General features: G+C 33.7%; 2 protein-coding genes across 2 annotated transcripts; one reads left to right on the forward strand and one right to left on the reverse strand.

Annotated features, from left to right (window-relative positions):
• The first annotated feature begins 2,989 nt into the window (after window positions 1-2,989).
• LOC143568013 (golgin candidate 4-like) lies at window positions 2,990-9,360 on the forward strand. Its single transcript, XM_077054279.1, has 15 exons — window positions 2,990-3,127; window positions 4,400-4,498; window positions 5,041-5,148; window positions 5,347-5,472; window positions 5,682-5,820; window positions 5,895-5,959; window positions 6,231-6,398; window positions 6,507-6,584; window positions 6,712-6,852; window positions 6,954-7,250; window positions 7,347-7,412; window positions 7,489-7,691; window positions 8,756-8,810; window positions 8,901-9,086; window positions 9,168-9,360. Exons 1-15 carry the CDS (start codon window positions 2,990-2,992, stop codon window positions 9,276-9,278), a joined length of 1,980 nt encoding a protein of 659 aa, XP_076910394.1. The 3' UTR covers window positions 9,279-9,360.
• A 282-nt stretch (window positions 9,361-9,642) lies between these two features.
• Window positions 9,643-11,725, reverse strand: LOC143568005 (reticulon-like protein B3). Its single transcript, XM_077054271.1, has 5 exons — window positions 11,477-11,725; window positions 10,598-10,778; window positions 10,383-10,524; window positions 10,219-10,288; window positions 9,643-9,868 (listed from the first exon to the last, which is right to left on the reverse strand). Exons 1-5 carry the CDS (start codon window positions 11,706-11,708, stop codon window positions 9,702-9,704), a joined length of 792 nt encoding a protein of 263 aa, XP_076910386.1. The 5' UTR covers window positions 11,709-11,725; the 3' UTR covers window positions 9,643-9,701.
• Window positions 11,726-17,627: the final 5,902 nt, after the last annotated feature.

Genomic DNA, 17,627 nt, shown 5'->3' on the forward strand with positions numbered 1-17,627 from the left:
GTTCCTCTATATGAGAACAAAGAAGAAACCCAATGTTGTGGGAATTATACATGGGTTAAGCTGCTAAGTTTGGTTTCATGTCAGGACGGTTACTAATGAAGCAATACACATTGTTAGGAGATTGATGGAAAAGTATAGGGAAAGGAAGCGAGATTTACATATGGTGTTCATCGACTTGGAAAATGCATACACCAATGTGCCACGTATATTGATTTGGGAGACTTTATGGGGCAAAGGGGTTCCTAGAAAGTTCATAGACATGTGTGTATGCTAGGGCAATAACAAGCGTGTGTCCACCAGTTGGAGATATCGACTTCTTCCATGTGGAGGTAGGCTTACATCAAGTGCTAGCATTGAGCCCATTTATATCCGCAAATGTTATGGATGAGTTGTAAAAGTCGATCTAGGATGTGGTTCCATGGTGAATGCTTTTCGTTGATGAAGTTAAGTTAATCGCACAAAGTAAACAAAACATGAATGTGAGACTAGAAGAGTGGTGAGCTAATTTGGAGAGAAAAGGCCTTAGGATTAGTCAATTCAAGATGGCGTATCTTCATTAGTGGTGCCTATGAAGAAAACGTTCATATCACCATCCAGGGTCATGTGTGATGCAGTTTCGGGAAACGATTAATGGCTCGAGAGACTCATGATTAACAAAGACGATAAACAGAACCAAAGGTTCAAGAACAAACGTTCTTTATCAATAAACTTAATAAAAAACTAACAAACTAAACAACCATGATCCCCACTTATACTAAACAAGGAAAAGATAAACTAGGAAACGCGATAAACATAAAATAATAAAATATATTAAAAATCAAAATTCAAATATGGAGATAATTCTGGATCAATGGAGGTTTGCAAGCAACCAGTTTAAATATCTAGGATCCGTTTCTCTTGTAACATTTCGGTTTTTCGTTTTTCATGTATTTGTAATCATTACCCGACCCCGTTTGTATTCGGTTAATTAATAAAAAAACTCAAAATGATTTTAAGTTTTATATACAAACATACATTTTTATATGTAACTTTTAGTTTATATATACATATACACATTTTCACCGGAAATTGGATGAAATCTTATTGGAAACCGTTGATTTTGGTCGGAATCATGCCAGAAACCATCGATTTTGGCAAGATATGACCATTGACCGATTGATTGGCTAATTAGCTTAAAATTAATAAGTGGAGTGGGAACTAGCGATTAATCAACGTCTAGTTAGGATTTTACAACCATGATTAAAAGAACTTTTTTCTTTTTTAAATTATTTATTTAAATAAGTGTTTCGAAAGCAGCTTTTTTTTCCTAACAAAACTGTTTTAAAAAAATTAAACAAGACAAGCCCTTGGGCATAATTTATTTACCTAAAAAGAATTGATTCTTTGTGAGTATTGTGGTGTAGTGGTAAGAAGTCTAGGTTTCTCAACTAGACCAATGTTCAATCCCCACAAGACAATACTTTAGTGGGTATGAGTGGCTTAATGAAGAAAAACTATGATCTTTGTGATCTTAAGTTTGATCTTGAGAGCGTTTGAGTTTTACCACCCGTGGGCTTTCGGGCATGTGGGTTTTCCTCATAACTGGAGATTATTTGGAGACGCCTAAGAGCTTCATACGGCTGGGTTGCTCTAGTAGTCATTGGTTCACCCCGTACAACACAGAGTAACTATTTGTTAGAGTATTATCAACCTATTCCCTATAAATATGTGAGGGGAATTTGTAAATTATATGGTATGGTTATAAGAGAATTCAAATTCAGTTCCCTGCCATATACCCATACATATCATATAATTACACTAAAAATTACCACATTTTTCTCTTATTTTCAATTAAGTAATAAATTTTTATACCTTTATCATTATTGTTTCTCTCTCATTCAATCACAACCACTTTCAGAAACATCAAAATGTTATACAATAAAACCCCAAATTTAACTTTCCCGTATAACATTTTCTCTCTACTCTACTCTACTCTACTCTACTCTACTCACAATCATTTATAACTATACCATATAATTTACAAATTTCTTGAGAGTTGAGAATGCTCTGAGTGATTGTGAGTAGATGAGAGAGAAAATGTTATACGATAAAGTTAAATTTAAGGTTTCCTTGTTCACATCGTATAATATTTTAATATTTTCTGAGAGTGGTTGTGACTTGTGAGTGAAGAAGAGAGAAATGATAGTGATAAAAGTATAAAAATGTATTATTTAATTGAAAAAAGTAGTATAGTATATGATATATTGTGCTAAGTACATAATAATGCTATGTTATGTTATTATTATTAGGAAAATTAGAAATAAATTATCATAACTTTTGTGTATTGACCAATAATAATCTCAACTTTCAAAATCATTACCAGTGATTCCAACTTTCAACTATTTTTGTGTCAACGAACCTCTGTTAAAAAAAACTTAACGCCATTATGTTTTTTTCCGAGTTTCAAACCGATGTTTTAGGGCTTTTGATCGGAAGAAGATACGATTCGATTGACGTAAAACTTATCTAGAAACGGTGATTCAGATGACTTGATTTTTGTTAATTGGATATTCAAACATCCGAATTGAAACATTGTTTCGTCAACTGAATCACCGTTTCGAGATAAGTTTTACATCGGTCGACTCGTATCATTTTTTCGATCAAAAGCCCTAAAACATCGGTTTGAAACTTGAAAAAAAACATAACGACGTTAAATGTTTTTTAACAGAAGTTTATTGAAACAAAAATAGTTGAAAGGTAGGACCGTTAATAGTAATTTTTAAAGTAAAAATTATTATATGTTATTTTATTTCATTCAAAGGAAAACACAAAGAAACAAACACTGTTGATGATCATCATCATAACAGTTATCAGATCTACCGACGTCCGTTTTGATAATAATAACAATAATCAAATAAAAATCCTACCTCCGATCTGTACACCTACTACTACTACTACTACTACTACACATACACACACCAATTGTTCTGATCTACATATTAATATTATTATGTGGAGCACAAGGACGCTTGCGAATTTGAAAGAAAACCTAAATAAAATCGCCCTGGATGTTCACCACGACGACGATTATTATGATCATCCAATCGCCAATGGTTTTGATTCCACATCTTCTTCTTCTTCTTCAGAGGTATAATTAATTTATTTATTTGTGGTCAGTCAGTTAGGGTTTTTGAGAGGTTAGGTATTGGCATTGTGGTGGATGGATCATTCGCCCGATTCGGTTCGCTTGTTAGCTGAAACCGAAATTCAAGTCACTGCTTCATATATTTTATTATTAACCATTAGGTTTTTCGGTTTATTTGGTTAGTTTGTCAGTTCGGTTAAAAATCAATACTAAATCCGGTTTGGTTCGTCTGATTCAGTTCAGTTGATGCACTTTTGATAACCAATAGGTTTTTTGGTTGATCAGTTCGGCCTATTTGGTTAGTTTGTCCGTTTTCAGTTAAAAATCAAAACTAAATTCGGTTCGCTTTGTGCGATTCGCTGTCTTTAGGGCTTTTTGCTACTTGATTAGAGTAAGTGCTATAAAGTAGGGGCGTGCACGATTCTGTCCGGTTGTTAACCTCAACCGAAACCGAAGTCATCGGTTAATCTTTTTTATTAACCAATAGGTTTTTTGGTTAATCGGTTCAGTTTATTTTGTTAGTTTTCGGTTCTCAGTTCGGTTACTTTTGGTTAATAGTTAAAGCGAAACATGGGCTAAAATTTTTGCTTAGAAATCCATGAAATGAAGGTATAAATACATGAAGTGGAGGTATAAGTACATGAAATGGAGATAAAAAAGCTAGATATATGAAAATACGAATGTTTCTGTTCAGTTCAGTTCCGTTAGGAAATGGAGGTATAAAAGCTAGAATATATAAAACACGAAATTCATGAAACTATCTTTTGCATGCTGTGTTTTCATAAATCCAGAGGAGTATAGGAGCAGAGTACTAAGCTTTCAGCTTTCTACATTCCATTTCATTGCAGTGCTAAATGGTGAATGTTAGTTATGTTAAGGTCATTGAATCTTGCAATATAAATGTATGCAAGATATATTGCTAGTGGTTTTGGACTGTCACAACTGTTTCAACCCAAGTTAAAGAAATGATTCCCTATAAAGTTAAAGAATTCACTTGAATGTTGTAAATTATGATTCACTGAATGCCTTATTTAAGTGAGTGATTTCTTATGGCATTCAAAGATGATACATTATTCATGTGAGGAAGATGCAAATAGAAGTAATCTTTAGGCAACCTTGCATCTTGCCCACTTGGGCGGGTGCCATTTATCGGATTCTAAATATATCCTGCTCAGTGTACAGCTTCATATGTCTTGGGATTTTTGACTTTATGTGTATGAAAATTTGAATTTTTTGGAGACTTACCATTTCTATTTAAACGATGCTATTTTGCAGATCGAACAGTACAAAGCAGAGATCAAGAGGCTTCAGGAATCCGAGGCACAGATCAAGGCACTATCAGTTAATTATGCAGCTTTACTAAAAGAAAGAGAGGTACCAGTTTGTTTTCTTGTATCTTTTATTTTCTTTATGAAATGTACTAATAATAGTATCCTCAAATCAGTCGTGGAATCAGTTCTTGTACGTGCCTATGTACATTTGGCACAATCAGTTGTGCATGGTTATACACCGATTATTTTTGTTCAAAACTGTATTCTCAGCAGTTAGTTCTTTTAGTTACGAGCCTGTTTAGGTGGTAGTTCACTTTTTCTTTAGGTGTTAACGTATTTTGTTGCGAGTTTGAAGTTTAGTTTCATGTATTTAAGTTTTATTCCTTTTTAGCTTTTTTATGCATTAAGAAAAATAGATTTTTAGAATAAAATTTCGGGATGTAAAGGCTGGCTTAATGGATAGTTAAGCGTTTATTCATTCACATGTCCGGATGTGCTTTCTTAGTGTTACCTCCTTTCCTTTCTTTAGTCATAATTCTGCTTTTATGCAAATTGCAAATTAGCTTTTCACCTCTATATTTTTATGAAATTTTTGTGCTTTAAATGTCTTACTACTTACTAGTGATGCTGTGTTTTCATATGCAGGATCGTATTTCTCGACTGAATGATGAAAATAGTTCATTGAAGAAAAATCTTGATGCATCTAGAAGCGAGATTTTAAAGGCGTCAGCTAATAGCCCGTCTGGAAACAAGGTATGCTTATAGTTAGTAGTTATGTAATATTCTATTTGTTTAGGAATGCATTACATTCGTGATTCGTTGAATATATACAACTATCCTTTCAGTAAGCTTTGAGAACATGGTTCACCCTTGTTATGTGTCTGTTTGGTTTTTTTCTTCTACATCTTAATAGCTTCTAATTCTTTATGCTAATATTCACTTACTTAACAGCAGAAAAACCGATCTTTTGGAAAGAGAATGCAGAATGGTGTCACATCGAAAGAAGATGCACACTCATTACAGCCTTCAACGACCCAAAGTAAGACGGGGAGTTCAAGCACTGAAAGCAGTGAAAAGGTAACACCTTCTTGTGCACATTATATGAATGATTTGTTGATCGATTACATAATTCTGTTATGGTAGTAAATGCTTTTGCCTTTGTAATCAAGAGGATGATACATCATAGAATTTGATGCCCTTATTTTTTCCTACTATCCTAGTTTTCATCATGTGCTTTTTAGTACATAATGAATGAATTTGACGACAGATATCTGAATAACTTCTAGGAGCTATCTAATTTACTGGAGGAAAGAAACAATTCTCTAGCAACACTGCAAGCAACACATGAGCAACAAATGAAACGGTTACAAGACGAACTTGACAAAGAACGTGAAAAGTCAGCAAGCTTGCAATTGAAGATCCAAGGTGTATAGAAATTTGACTGCTGATTACATTATTCATGTAATGAGGTTTTTTCTGATGCTAAAATTCATTTGTAGAGGAACAGAAGCTGAACAGATCTTCTTACAAGGAACATGATTCTTTAAAGGCGGATAGAGAAAATGTAAGTCTACATTTGATTTTAAAGATCTTTTAAGAGTTGACACACACAAAGATCCATGATTTATTTCAACTTTTAACCATTAAAAGATTAGCCACATGAAAGTACATACTCCATAGAGCTATAATAGTATTACAGGAGAAAACTTTAGTACTCTTCTGACATTAAAAGAGTACACAAGGTTTTAGTGTTTACTGAGGAAACTTTCAGTTTTGTTCTGGCTTTTCTCAAACTTACACTTCTTTCTACGGTGTGACTTTTTGTTTTTCTGCAGATGCTAGCAGAGATGAATAAATTAAGAGATGAGCTGAACCGAAAAATATCCGAAGTAAGACATTTGCAGATGGAGTTACATAAAAAGGAAAATGCAGAAGCAAATGATGCTACCGAGAGTCTTAAAAGAGTAGTGGCATCATTGGAAAAAGAAAACAAAGATCTTAAGGTTAAATCTTCATATAAGAATTTGAATTATATTGAAAACTGGAACACAATGCTCTCTTGTTGAACATAGCACGAGTCTCATTGTTTTCAATTATCTGTTTTCTTATAGATAGAGAAAAACGAACTCAAGGCTGCTTTGGAAGTCGCTAGTAAACCTTTGTCCTCAAATTCAAATGGTGTTCATGAGGTTAGTTTCTTGTAGCTACAAAACCCTGGTGCGAAAAAAAAAAACTATTTTTTTCTTTTTTCTTTAAGTTTTCTACATATTTGTTCCCAATCTAGCTTCTGATTTTTGACGACAAATTTATGTGAAGCGGGTATCTGGAAGTTTTGTTGGCAAAGAAGAACTGGAGTCATCTCTTCAGAAAATGGAGAAAGATTTGAAGGAGACAGCTCAGCAAAGGGACAAGGCACTACAGCAACTGAATCGACTTAAACAGCATTTATTGGAGAAGGTTTGAAAATATTTTTTTGTTGTATTTTATTTTATATTTTTGCGCAGTGGGTGTCATTTGTTCATTCGTATGTTTGTTTCTTGTGGTCTGAATTTGTTTAGGAGTCTGAAGACTCTGAAAAGATGGACGAAGACAGCAAGATCATTGAAGGGTTACGAGAAAATAATGAAATGTTAAAAGCTCAAATAAGACATTTGGAGAAATCGTTGAATCAAGCAATTGCCGGTCAAGAAGAGGTTAAGTTGACAAACAACATCGAACTTCAGAAGTCCAAAGAAACCATTGATGATTTAAACAAGAAAGTAGCTAGTCTTAAAAGCATCGTGGATGCGAAAAACGTTGAACTTTTGAATCTTCAAACTGCTCTTGGTCAATATTATGCTGAAATAGAAGCTAAGGTATTCATTTATCTTCTAGATTGTGTATCTATTTGAGTAGATATTGAAACCAGTTTCGGTTATGTAAAACTTATTTATGCTTCTATTTATGGTCAGGAACATTTGGAAAGGGAATTGGCTTATGCAAGAGAAGAATCTATTAAACTTTCTGAGAGATTGAAGGCTAGTTTTTTCACTCTTGTGATATTTAGTTTAATGCTTTATTATTAATTTAATATGTTACATTTTTTTCCACCAGGAGGCATTCCTACAAATGGAGACAACAAAGAAGGAAAAGGAGGAATGCTTGGAGAAACTTTCTCATACCGAAAGACTATTGGCAGAAGGAAAAGGGAGAGTAAATAAGTTAGAGGAAGACAACGCGAAACTACGCCGTGTTGTAGAGGAAAGCATGACTAGACTTAATAGAATGTCCATGGACTCTGATTTTTCTGTTGACAGGTTATTTTTTATTTTATTTTCTTTCTGCTTACAGGTTATTGATAATTGAATTGGTTTACATGAGCTTTGGGAATTCTGATCTTTGTGTGCATGCATCATGTTTATTTTGAGTTGCGGAATGCATTTGTTGGTATTCATTGTTCATATCTATGGCATGGTAGTTTTGTCGGGAAGTTTCATATGTTCAAACCAAACAACTACTAACCTACCTTTTTATATAAGTATTCTGAATCTTTTTAAGGGAAATATTGACTTGGTTATGAGATTGTAGGCTATTGTGAAATCTTCGTGAGCTAAAAAGTAATGCGAAGAGACAATAGGCTATGATAATACTGCTTTTTATAGACAATCAGCCGATCAGGATGAAGTAGGTTGATTTCATCTGATGTTAGCATATGCACCACTGTTGGTTTTTTTAATGTTTCTATACGTAGTGATTTTTTTGCTTTCAGAGCAACTGATTAGTTATCATTATTACTCAATTTTCAAAGTTGGCGTCCCAAGCATAGTTATTAAAAGCCCTTGCTTCTTGCGCCTAGGCCCATTTTTCAGGCGAGGCTCAATAAATGCGCTTCTAGTTCCTAGGCGAGCGCTTCGGCATTGTCTATGCCAAGAACATGAGAACATAAAAGCCGAGCAAAATAAACGCAAGGGTTGCTATTGAAACTTAGATCTAGGAGAAGACAAAGGCATTATATTGAATTATTGATACATTTTGTTATTCAAGTTTTGGGATCACATTTGAATCTCGGACAATTTTAGAACTTTTGGTCCTAATTAGATGATATTAAATGTTATATAATAGCTTTTGTTTATTTTATTTGAAGAATAGTATTATATTTCATATACATAATATATTTTAAATGTTTTATATAAGTGCGCTTATTTTTCCTCAGGTCCTTGCTTTTTTTGCGCTTTGCGCCTAGGCCTTAGGCGAGGCCTATGCGCCTTGAGTGCGCCTAACGCATTTTATAACTATGGTCCCAAGTTGGAGCACTGTGTTCTATTGATAGACTGTTAAATTATACAACTTTTTGCATGTTAATGACTTGCAATATTTGCAGGCGTATTGTGATTAAATTATTGGTGACTTACTTCCAGAGGAATCACAGTAAGGAGGTGAGACTACTTTTATAAAATGTGTATGCAATCATAAGTATAACAAATAAAGGAAATACAAACATGTTAACTGAATACATGAGGTTGTAGGTTCTGGAGCTTATGGTACGCATGCTAGGATTCTCTGAAGAAGAAAAACAAAGAATTGGGGTTGCCCAACAAGGAGCAGGTAAAGGTGTTGTTCGCGGTGTGTTTGGTCTACCAGGCCGTCTTGTAGGTGGCATTTTAGGAGGAACCCCCACGGATAATCTCCCACAAGCTTCATTAGATAACCAGGTAATTCCCTTCATCCTTGTGTAATAATATAGTCAAATGATTTACTGGCTAATATGATGGTAATTTTCTAAAATGTTGCAGTCGTTTGCGGACATGTGGGTTGATTTCCTTTTAAAAGAGGGTGAAGAAAGGGAAAAGAGAGAGAACAGTGATACGAGTAAAGGTTCGGGTACTTCGACAGATATCAAGTAATTAGCAAGGGTTTTGGTTCGCGTATAGCCATGTTCAATTTATTCTTTCGTGTACAAGTTGTAAGGGTGTGTTTATGTTGTTGGAAAAGAAGGTTTTTACTGACAAGCTCATGTTACACCAGAACCTCTGAAGTGATTGAACATTGTAATACAAGATATTTTCATTTTAGATGTAAAAACTTTTAAATCTCTGATCGCGAAACACTTTAACGTGATAGCTTCTCAAAACAATATGATTTTGTTTACAAAAACTAAGTCTTAAACCTTCTCAAATGTTAAGTTATTAGTAAAAAAACTAAAAACATGCTGAAACAGTCACAGTTAATAAAAGCAAACACGAGTTAAAGCGTACATGATCACTTGAAAACTACACAACACGAATACAACTACTCAACAACATTCATACTTGGTGATAACCAGAAGCCTACCCCTTCTTTTCTTTCAGTGGTCCACGTGGTATTTTACTCACAACCTTGGCATCAAACACTGCGTATTGTTTCTTGATCTCAATCATCGCTTTCTCTGCAAACGCGTCAATTTGGTTCTCGTACTTCTCATACAGAACGGGAATTGTGTGTAGAAGCACAAAACCTGTTTTCCAATCATAACAAGTAATCCATTTTAGCTTTAAGAAAAAAAAACATGAATTATATTGATTATCATTATCTCAAGTGCTTAACTTTATATTTAATTAAGGTGATTATGTATGATGTTTTGGATTAAGATTGTTGCTATTTTTCTCTTACACTGTATATGCTCGTTTACGTTCGTGAACAAGTTTAATTCCTTAATGAACGATCATGAACAAGATTTTCCATTCGGTTAGCGTTCATTAACCATTCGTGAACAAGTTTAATGTTAAACGAACGAACATTAACAACGCTTCATTCGGTTCAGTTCGTTTACAGCACTAATAACAAGTAAGAAGTAATAATCCTTACCTATGTAGAACAATGTCAAGAAATTGCACCAACTCCCTACTATAGATAGAACCCAGAGTCCAAAAACCACCTGCCAATACAAGTCGCATGGAGATAGTAAAAAAGCGTTTAAAGAAAAATCGGTCAAATAAGAACAAACAGAGAAGAATGATCACACAACATACACCAAGAAACTTCTTTAAATCCCTTCCAGAGGCAATGTCCCGTAGCGAGTCAAGAGCCAGATTAATTTCATTCCTTAATCCAGCAGCAATTTGAAGATACTTATCTTCAGGAATTCGAACCTCAGGGATACGTGGAGGAGACCTGTAAACAGACCAGTCAGTCAAATAGTCAATGATCTCAACGTTGAGATCTAGTCAATCGACATAAAGCTTACTTGTTAATGAACTTAGAAGCATTGGACCACAGGAAGAGAACAGCAAACGCAAGTATCAAAACGTGGCAAACCAAAGTGAGCAGATGGTACTCGAGCAGTTCAAAAAACACCCACACTGCAGTCGCTCCACCTAGTACACTGGCTGATATCTTCTTGTTCCTCCACAAGAACACATCAGCAGCTGCATACATAATAAAACAGCGTGTCAGAACATGAAGTAACTTGCTCTACTAATTAACTAACTACACCAACTACCAATTAACACATCAACAATGGATAGAAATCCATGAACTCGCACAAACAACAGTTAAAAAAAAAATTCAAGGTAGCTAACAAATACAGCCAACAAAACATAAACGTAGTTAATTAAGGTTGTCCATAAAGCTCGTGGCTCGAAAACAGTTCACTCGAATTGCCTCAGTTTGAAACCAAACTGAACCCGAGCCAAAGGTGGCTCGATCATTAGGTCAGCTTGGTTCGGCTCGAATTATATTATCGAGCCAAATGGAGCTGAGGTCTAACAATCAGCTCGGCTTCCAAAACGAGCCAAACAGAGGCTGGGCCTGAACTTGTCCGGCCTCGGCTCTGCTCCTGAACAGTACAAAAATTCAAGGCTGCTAAAAAACGAGCAACAAAGCATAAATGTATCTTAATTATAACGCTTGAATTGGCTCGGTTTATAAACGAGCCAAGGCGAGCTCAGCTCGGTTTGGCTCAATTATTTAACCGAGCCAAACCGAGCTGGCCTCGGTTTATAAGCGAGTCAACGAGCTAAGGTTGACTCGCTTATTAACTCAGCTTGGTTTGGCTCAATTATTTTACCGAGACAAACCAAGTTGAGGTTGAGCTTAGATTCTGAAGCATAACAAATATGCTTACGTTTTCCACCACCAAAAACCTTGTGAACCGGTTTCTCCCTACCGAACAAGCGGTAGATCTTGGCCTTCATCGAAGACGGAGAAGAAGCATCATGCTTCTTCTTCACGTCATCATCGTGCCTTTTCATCTTCTTCTCCGAATCAGAATCGGACGAAGAAGAAGAAGAATCGTCACGATGAATCTTCTCCGTAATCGACTCGCGCGGGTCGATTTCGTCACCGTGCTCAGCCATAAACAAACAAATCACAAACCCTAACACTCAGTTAGATTGATTGATGTTTGCAGTAGACGGTAAAGCATACAGTTGAGCAAATTTATTTATTTTTCCCAAATTGGTAACAGGTGTTTATCGGGTTGCTATTTCAGGCTGATATATAGGGTTTGAGAATTTTAAATTCGGAATTGAAACCCGACACAAATCTCCCAGGTCGGGTTTCGAGTATTTGAACTAGAAGAAGATTCGGAGTACTTAAATTTGTTAGTAAGTTAATAGTTCGGGTGTTACAAGGTTGGGTTAATTGGGTTCGAGTATTTGACCTTGAAGATTCATAATACCAATATCAACAAGTAGGTTGATAGTCCGGGTGTTGTCTACTTGGGTTAAATCCATTAACCGGACCGAATTTGAGTTTGGGTTTCATGTTACGGATAAAAGTGACAGGTCTAGTGTAAAGTATATGAATCCAACAAAATTGACACATACATTTTAGATGAGGGACGTGAATGCATATATATATATATATATATATATATATATATAGGAGAAGTATAGTTTGAAAACCCTCGTGAGTTGAGAAAACTCGTGAAAACCCGATGTAACATCGTGTTTTTTTTTATTACATGTAATATATGTTGTTACATTTAATATAAAACATCGAAAACATAAAAAAAAATGTTTTGCTATTTTTTTTATAATTTTTTAGTAGTTTTTACATATGTTTTCAGGAGAGAGAAAATGTAAATAAACTTTTACATTTTTTATTAACTTTAATTGTGAACCACAAGATTTAATCTTTAATTAAAAACATATGATTGAGAATGAGTTTCTATAGTTTTTACAACTCAAGTGAGTTTTTATTCTAACATAACCCTATATATATATATATAATTACAAATCATATTACATAATCATAATCATGTATCATATATTCTGTAGTTAAGCACCACATTTTTATAATCACTAGTCATCAACATCCAATAATAATTGCCTATCGGTTTATATAACGACGTATCTAGTTATTTAATCATATACACGGTTATATAAATTACACACCGTGTTATATAACTACATACCATTTTTAAAAATTCAAACGACAAAATTGTGACAATTCTATGCTATACTGAAATTATTAAAAAATTATTCAAAAGATAAAATTATCTAAAATAGTAAATTATCAAAAATATTCAAGTCTAAAAATTGACAAAGTAACATAAAAAAAAAAAAACAGTTACATTTTGGTAGGGGTGTACATGGGTCGGTTTGAAGCGGTTTTGAGCTAAACCCATAACCATAATCGATATGTCGGTTAATGGATAACCATAACCATAACCGACCCGCTATGGCGATTATGGTTAACCGGTTTTGTAGATTATAGTGAGTCGGCTATGGGTCAGTTAACCGTAACAAAAAAATATATATATAATTGGGTTTAAAAGTTTGGTACCAATTATTACAAAAAACGACATGACATGATATACCAAAGTATATAATCGTTAATATTAATACCAAATATTCAAAAGAAAAATGACATTATATATCCAAGAATGAAATTCAACTTAATTTGATAACAAATATTGAACCAAAAACATCAAAAATGATATAATCCAACAACATGCTTGGTGGAAGGTAATCCCAAACATATTGTTGGTTAAATAAATGGGTCGGTTCGATTATGGCGGTTTTGGAATTATCTTTAACCAAAACCGACCTGTATTTTGTGGTTTTTAAAAATTTATTAAACCGACCCACCGGTTATGTCGGTTATCGGTTAAAAGCGGTTCTGTTATGTCGGTTATGATTCGATTAAACGGTTATGACAGTTAAGTTGCTCACCCCTACATTTTGGTGTGTTTATGTTTAGAGGTGGCTTGTTATGATTGATGTTCGGTTTCGGTATCAATGTTATTTGGGTTAGGAAAACCATGCCAGGTAACAGTTGAGGGGTTTGTGTGGTTGGCAGATAATCAATAAACAACATTCATGTGTTTGTTGGTTATAAAAATAGTGGTTATGAAAGAAGAAGATTGAATATGGAGATTTGTTTTTTTTTGGGGGGTGGGGGGGTATGAATTTTGTTAAAAAAGGTAGAGTCTATACTTATGTATATTGTATATATATATTTTATTTTATTTTTTGAACACTCAAAAGTTTTCCAACAATAAAAAATTAAATGCGGCCCCACTGATTTCCAGTTACCAAGTTTAATCCTTTGTTATCTGATGCTCTATAACATCGTGACGTGGTATAGCCACAACCTTAGTGTAATGATTGTCAAAATTTGTATTTGTATTCGAATCTATTTATCTGTCACACCCCATCCTAAGGTGAAAATGCCGGGGTGAACCGTTAGTTCATAGCTAATAAGGTACTATCAGAATATATAAAATATGACAATTCTATTAATTCATTTATTTTAAATTTCAATTTAAGTACACAAGTTTCTAAACACGACAAATATAACCCAAAACAAATAAATAATCCATAACAAAATAATAATGCAGATGTTTCTTGATTTTATTGTCTAATATCTTTCTATGTGTTCTTCAGCTTAGCTTCAAATTAACTGGTAACCTGCATATGCGTAGAAAATAAACAGAGATTTGTCAACAACACATGTTGAGTGAGATGATCATCAGTTTCGACACTAATAATATATATATAATAAATGATAAGTGATAAATGATAAATGCGTAAACAAAATAATGTGAGTAATAACCAATCAAACAGTGAGCAAATAATGTATCGGTTGACCGTTGCCTTGCGAATTGGGCATTGGCTAATATGACTAGCATACAAATGTAAGTGTTGGTTGACCATCGCCATGCGAATCGAGCATTGGCTACTAAGACGGCATATGATCATACTTTAATGTGATTATGATGGACCTCTCCGAATTCGATAAAATAAACAATTAAACAAGTAGCAATTAGTATTTAATTGGAATACACACAATATTTACGTTTGCGAGTTTGTGTATATGTATGACATAAAAATATGAACTAGATACACATATGTATCCAAAACGTTTGAAAACAGTAAAATAAAAAGGGTAATGATATCTCACTTTATTGCTTAGGCGAGCGTGTGAGAAACAAGAATAAAAACACGATTAAATGAACGAACCGCCCTTTAACGTGCTTACTGAGATAAACCAAACAGACCTAAAACTTAGAGATAATAAACTATGATTAAAACCGAGAGCATAGCCGCTAGAATCGATCCAAACGGATGTCTAGAACTCCGGTTATGAGATAATTAACATTTAAGCGAGCTGGTACTAACCAGAATCTGAACAGCGAGTTGGAATTCGGTTTTTGGTCAGTAACCTTAAAATCTTGAAACAAAAATAAAATTCTTCATCGGTTCCGACCAGAAGTGATAGAAATCAATTGGTCAAAGTTGTTGACCAATATGTCCTTAAACGGGTTGGAGTCAAATTGACCCGTCAATTCCCCTCAATATCATAAATTGATTGAGGGTTATTGACTAATGAGTGATAATGAACAACTTATCAGTTAAAAAATTACCCGAAAAGTGCTTGAATCAATAGGAAAACAGAGTTAAAGGTCGGTAATATAGCAAAGTCAATATAAACACTTGTAACTTTGAGTAGTATAGAAAAAAAAGAGATGGAATCATATGTGTAATGAGGGTGACAGCTGAGGGAGGTATTATTAGGGTTTAGGGAAGAACTTGGCAGATGATTTATGTCTTGTTTATATGGAATAGGTACGCATAAGTTAATTTTAGTTAATAAGCTTGATTAAGTAACCGAATATCGTTTTAATGATTAAATCAGCTGTAAACTCATTAAAATTCGTTCTTGTTGAAGAAGTTATTGAATGTGGACTTGTACCAAGTCTAGATTACTTTTCTTGGGGCTTAAATCAAGTGATTCGGTCCAAAAATAACCGATTTTGCACCAAAATACGAACTAAAATAACAATAATGAGCAGTGAAGACCTGTGGTCGCGCCCCGTGGAAACCACACCTCTCTTGGCCGCGCGGCGTGGCGTGGCCAAGGGGTGGGAAACTTGATTTTTGGCAGATTTAGTCCTTGTGCTTTAAAAAGGCTAATTTTTGATATTTTAGGAGTTTTTAAGCAAGAAATGGCAAGTTTAAATAACATAAAGGGTAGGAAATGAAAATACATCATGGAATACTTATAAATGTTTGATTTTATTAATAATAAAGATTTGAATAACGTTCCCAAATCAGTTTAAACATAAATGAATACAAATACGAAAAGTCCGAGATATTACAGTCTCCCATACTTTAGGGAATTTCGTCCCGAAATTAAGGAAAACTAAAGCATAATCGTGTTGTAAATAATTAAACTTTAAGGAAAACATTTTTAAATAATATTTAAAATTTACCAACATAGAACTTCTAATAGCCAGAGCAACGCTCCAAATGAAAATCCTAAGCATTTTAAAAAATCTTTTTGGCTTTTCAAATTTTTATATCAAAACACAACAAAAATATTTTTGTAAGTTTTCAAAAACTCAAACAACCAAACTAAAATCAAAATACAACAAGCAGTACATATTTTTGTGAGAAAGATCACGACATGGGATCATGCTGACTAATAACGTCCTAATTGACACTTCAATTTCGGTATTATTATGCATATAATCCAACGATGATTGCGGATATAATTGTCGACTTTAAACTTTTCACAGATCCTTCTATAGCTTTACGATACTTGTTTAAGGTTCAATTAAGCACAAATCATATGTGGACCAGACCTATCAGATACAATTTTTATATCTCATACAGTGAATTGTCACATGTGTATATTTTTCCACATTTTTAATATGATTAGCTATGACCCATGAAAAAGTAACAAAAGTAAAATAAAGTAGAAGGTTAAATTTTCCCTTAAGATCGATATTACTACATGCAGATAAGGTTTCATTTTAACAAAATAAAAAGATAAAATAAGCTGAAATTATATAAGGCCATAATAATCAATTCGGATAATCCCGTATTATCGCACAGATAATGTCCAAGGGTTTATATGAAACACCAAGAAAATAAAGCAGAATACTTAGGCCTTAACCCTCAGATCGGTATATCTACATGCATAGAGGATCCAAGGCTTAAGCAAAAATAAAGAAAAAATATATTTGAATATCTTTACAAAATAAAATGAAAAATAAGCTGAATTTCTTTGAAAAATAAACACATGTACGCACAACAATTTTTAAACTTTTTGGATTTTAAAAAAGATATTAACAATGCATCAAGATGTTGCACCACTAGATTTGGCAGACATTTAAGTTTATATCTTTTCAGCACTTATACGATCTGGCAAGCCTATCATACACATCATGCAATTGATCTTATGACAATTTTTAGTTTAGTTTATCCATGTGTTAGGTCTGCTAAGTCAATGTACCATTATTTCCCATATTGGTCGGATTAAATTCTCAAAAGTATATATTTATCAAATTTTTTTAGTATACATTCAAACATAAATCACAATCTGTTTGTACCTTGTCATATATTCTCCCCCCAAAATAAAAGAACATAATGAAAGAAAATAAACGAAAAACTATACAAAGAAAACCAAATTGATTATCCGAGCTTTTGAATTTCAGACAAAGATTTAAAACCATTTAAACCAAGGAAATAAGTAAATCTTGTTTTGTCAAGTGCTTTGATAAAAATGTCAGCTTTCTGAAATCCGTATGAATCTTTTCAAAATTAATTAATTTCTTTTCATAGTAGTCACGAATCAAATGATAAGGAATTCAATATGTTTCATTTTAGAGTGATGAAGGGGATTTGTAGTTATATATATTGTAGCAAAATTATCAATAAAGATTGGAGTAGTAAGAAACTTCAAACCGTAATCTCGCAAAAGTTGCTGGATCCATAAAACCTGTAAACAGCAAATCAAGGCTGCCACATATTCAGCTTCGGCGG

The sequence above is a fragment of the Bidens hawaiensis genome, unplaced genomic scaffold (genome assembly GCF_021521415.1).
Source record: "Bidens hawaiensis isolate Kalapana, Puna unplaced genomic scaffold, B.hawaiensis_p1.1 tig00023791_1, whole genome shotgun sequence".
Classification (NCBI taxonomy): domain Eukaryota; kingdom Viridiplantae; phylum Streptophyta; class Magnoliopsida; order Asterales; family Asteraceae; genus Bidens; species Bidens hawaiensis.

What these genes read in the sequence shown, in the direction of transcription:
- LOC143568013 (XM_077054279.1), top strand. Translation starts at nt 2,990, where the DNA reads ATGTGGAGCACAAGGACGCTTGCGAATTTGAAAGAAAACCTAAATAAA. An exon ending in CTTTACTAAAAGAAAGAGAG is followed by an intron (nt 4,499 to 5,040) that starts GTACCAGTTTGT and finishes TTTCATATGCAG; the next exon opens with GATCGTATTTCTCGACTGAA. An exon ending in TCTGATTTTTCTGTTGACAG is followed by an intron (nt 7,692 to 8,755) that starts GTTATTTTTTAT and finishes CAATATTTGCAG; the next exon opens with GCGTATTGTGATTAAATTAT.
- LOC143568005 (XM_077054271.1), bottom strand. Translation starts at nt 11,708, where the DNA reads ATGGCTGAGCACGGTGACGAAATCGACCCGCGCGAGTCGATTACGGAG. An exon ending in GCTTCTAAGTTCATTAACAA is followed by an intron (nt 10,525 to 10,597) that starts GTAAGCTTTATG and finishes GTCTGTTTACAG; the next exon opens with GTCTCCTCCACGTATCCCTG. An exon ending in ATTTAAAGAAGTTTCTTGGT is followed by an intron (nt 10,289 to 10,382) that starts GTATGTTGTGTG and finishes TTGTATTGGCAG; the next exon opens with GTGGTTTTTGGACTCTGGGT.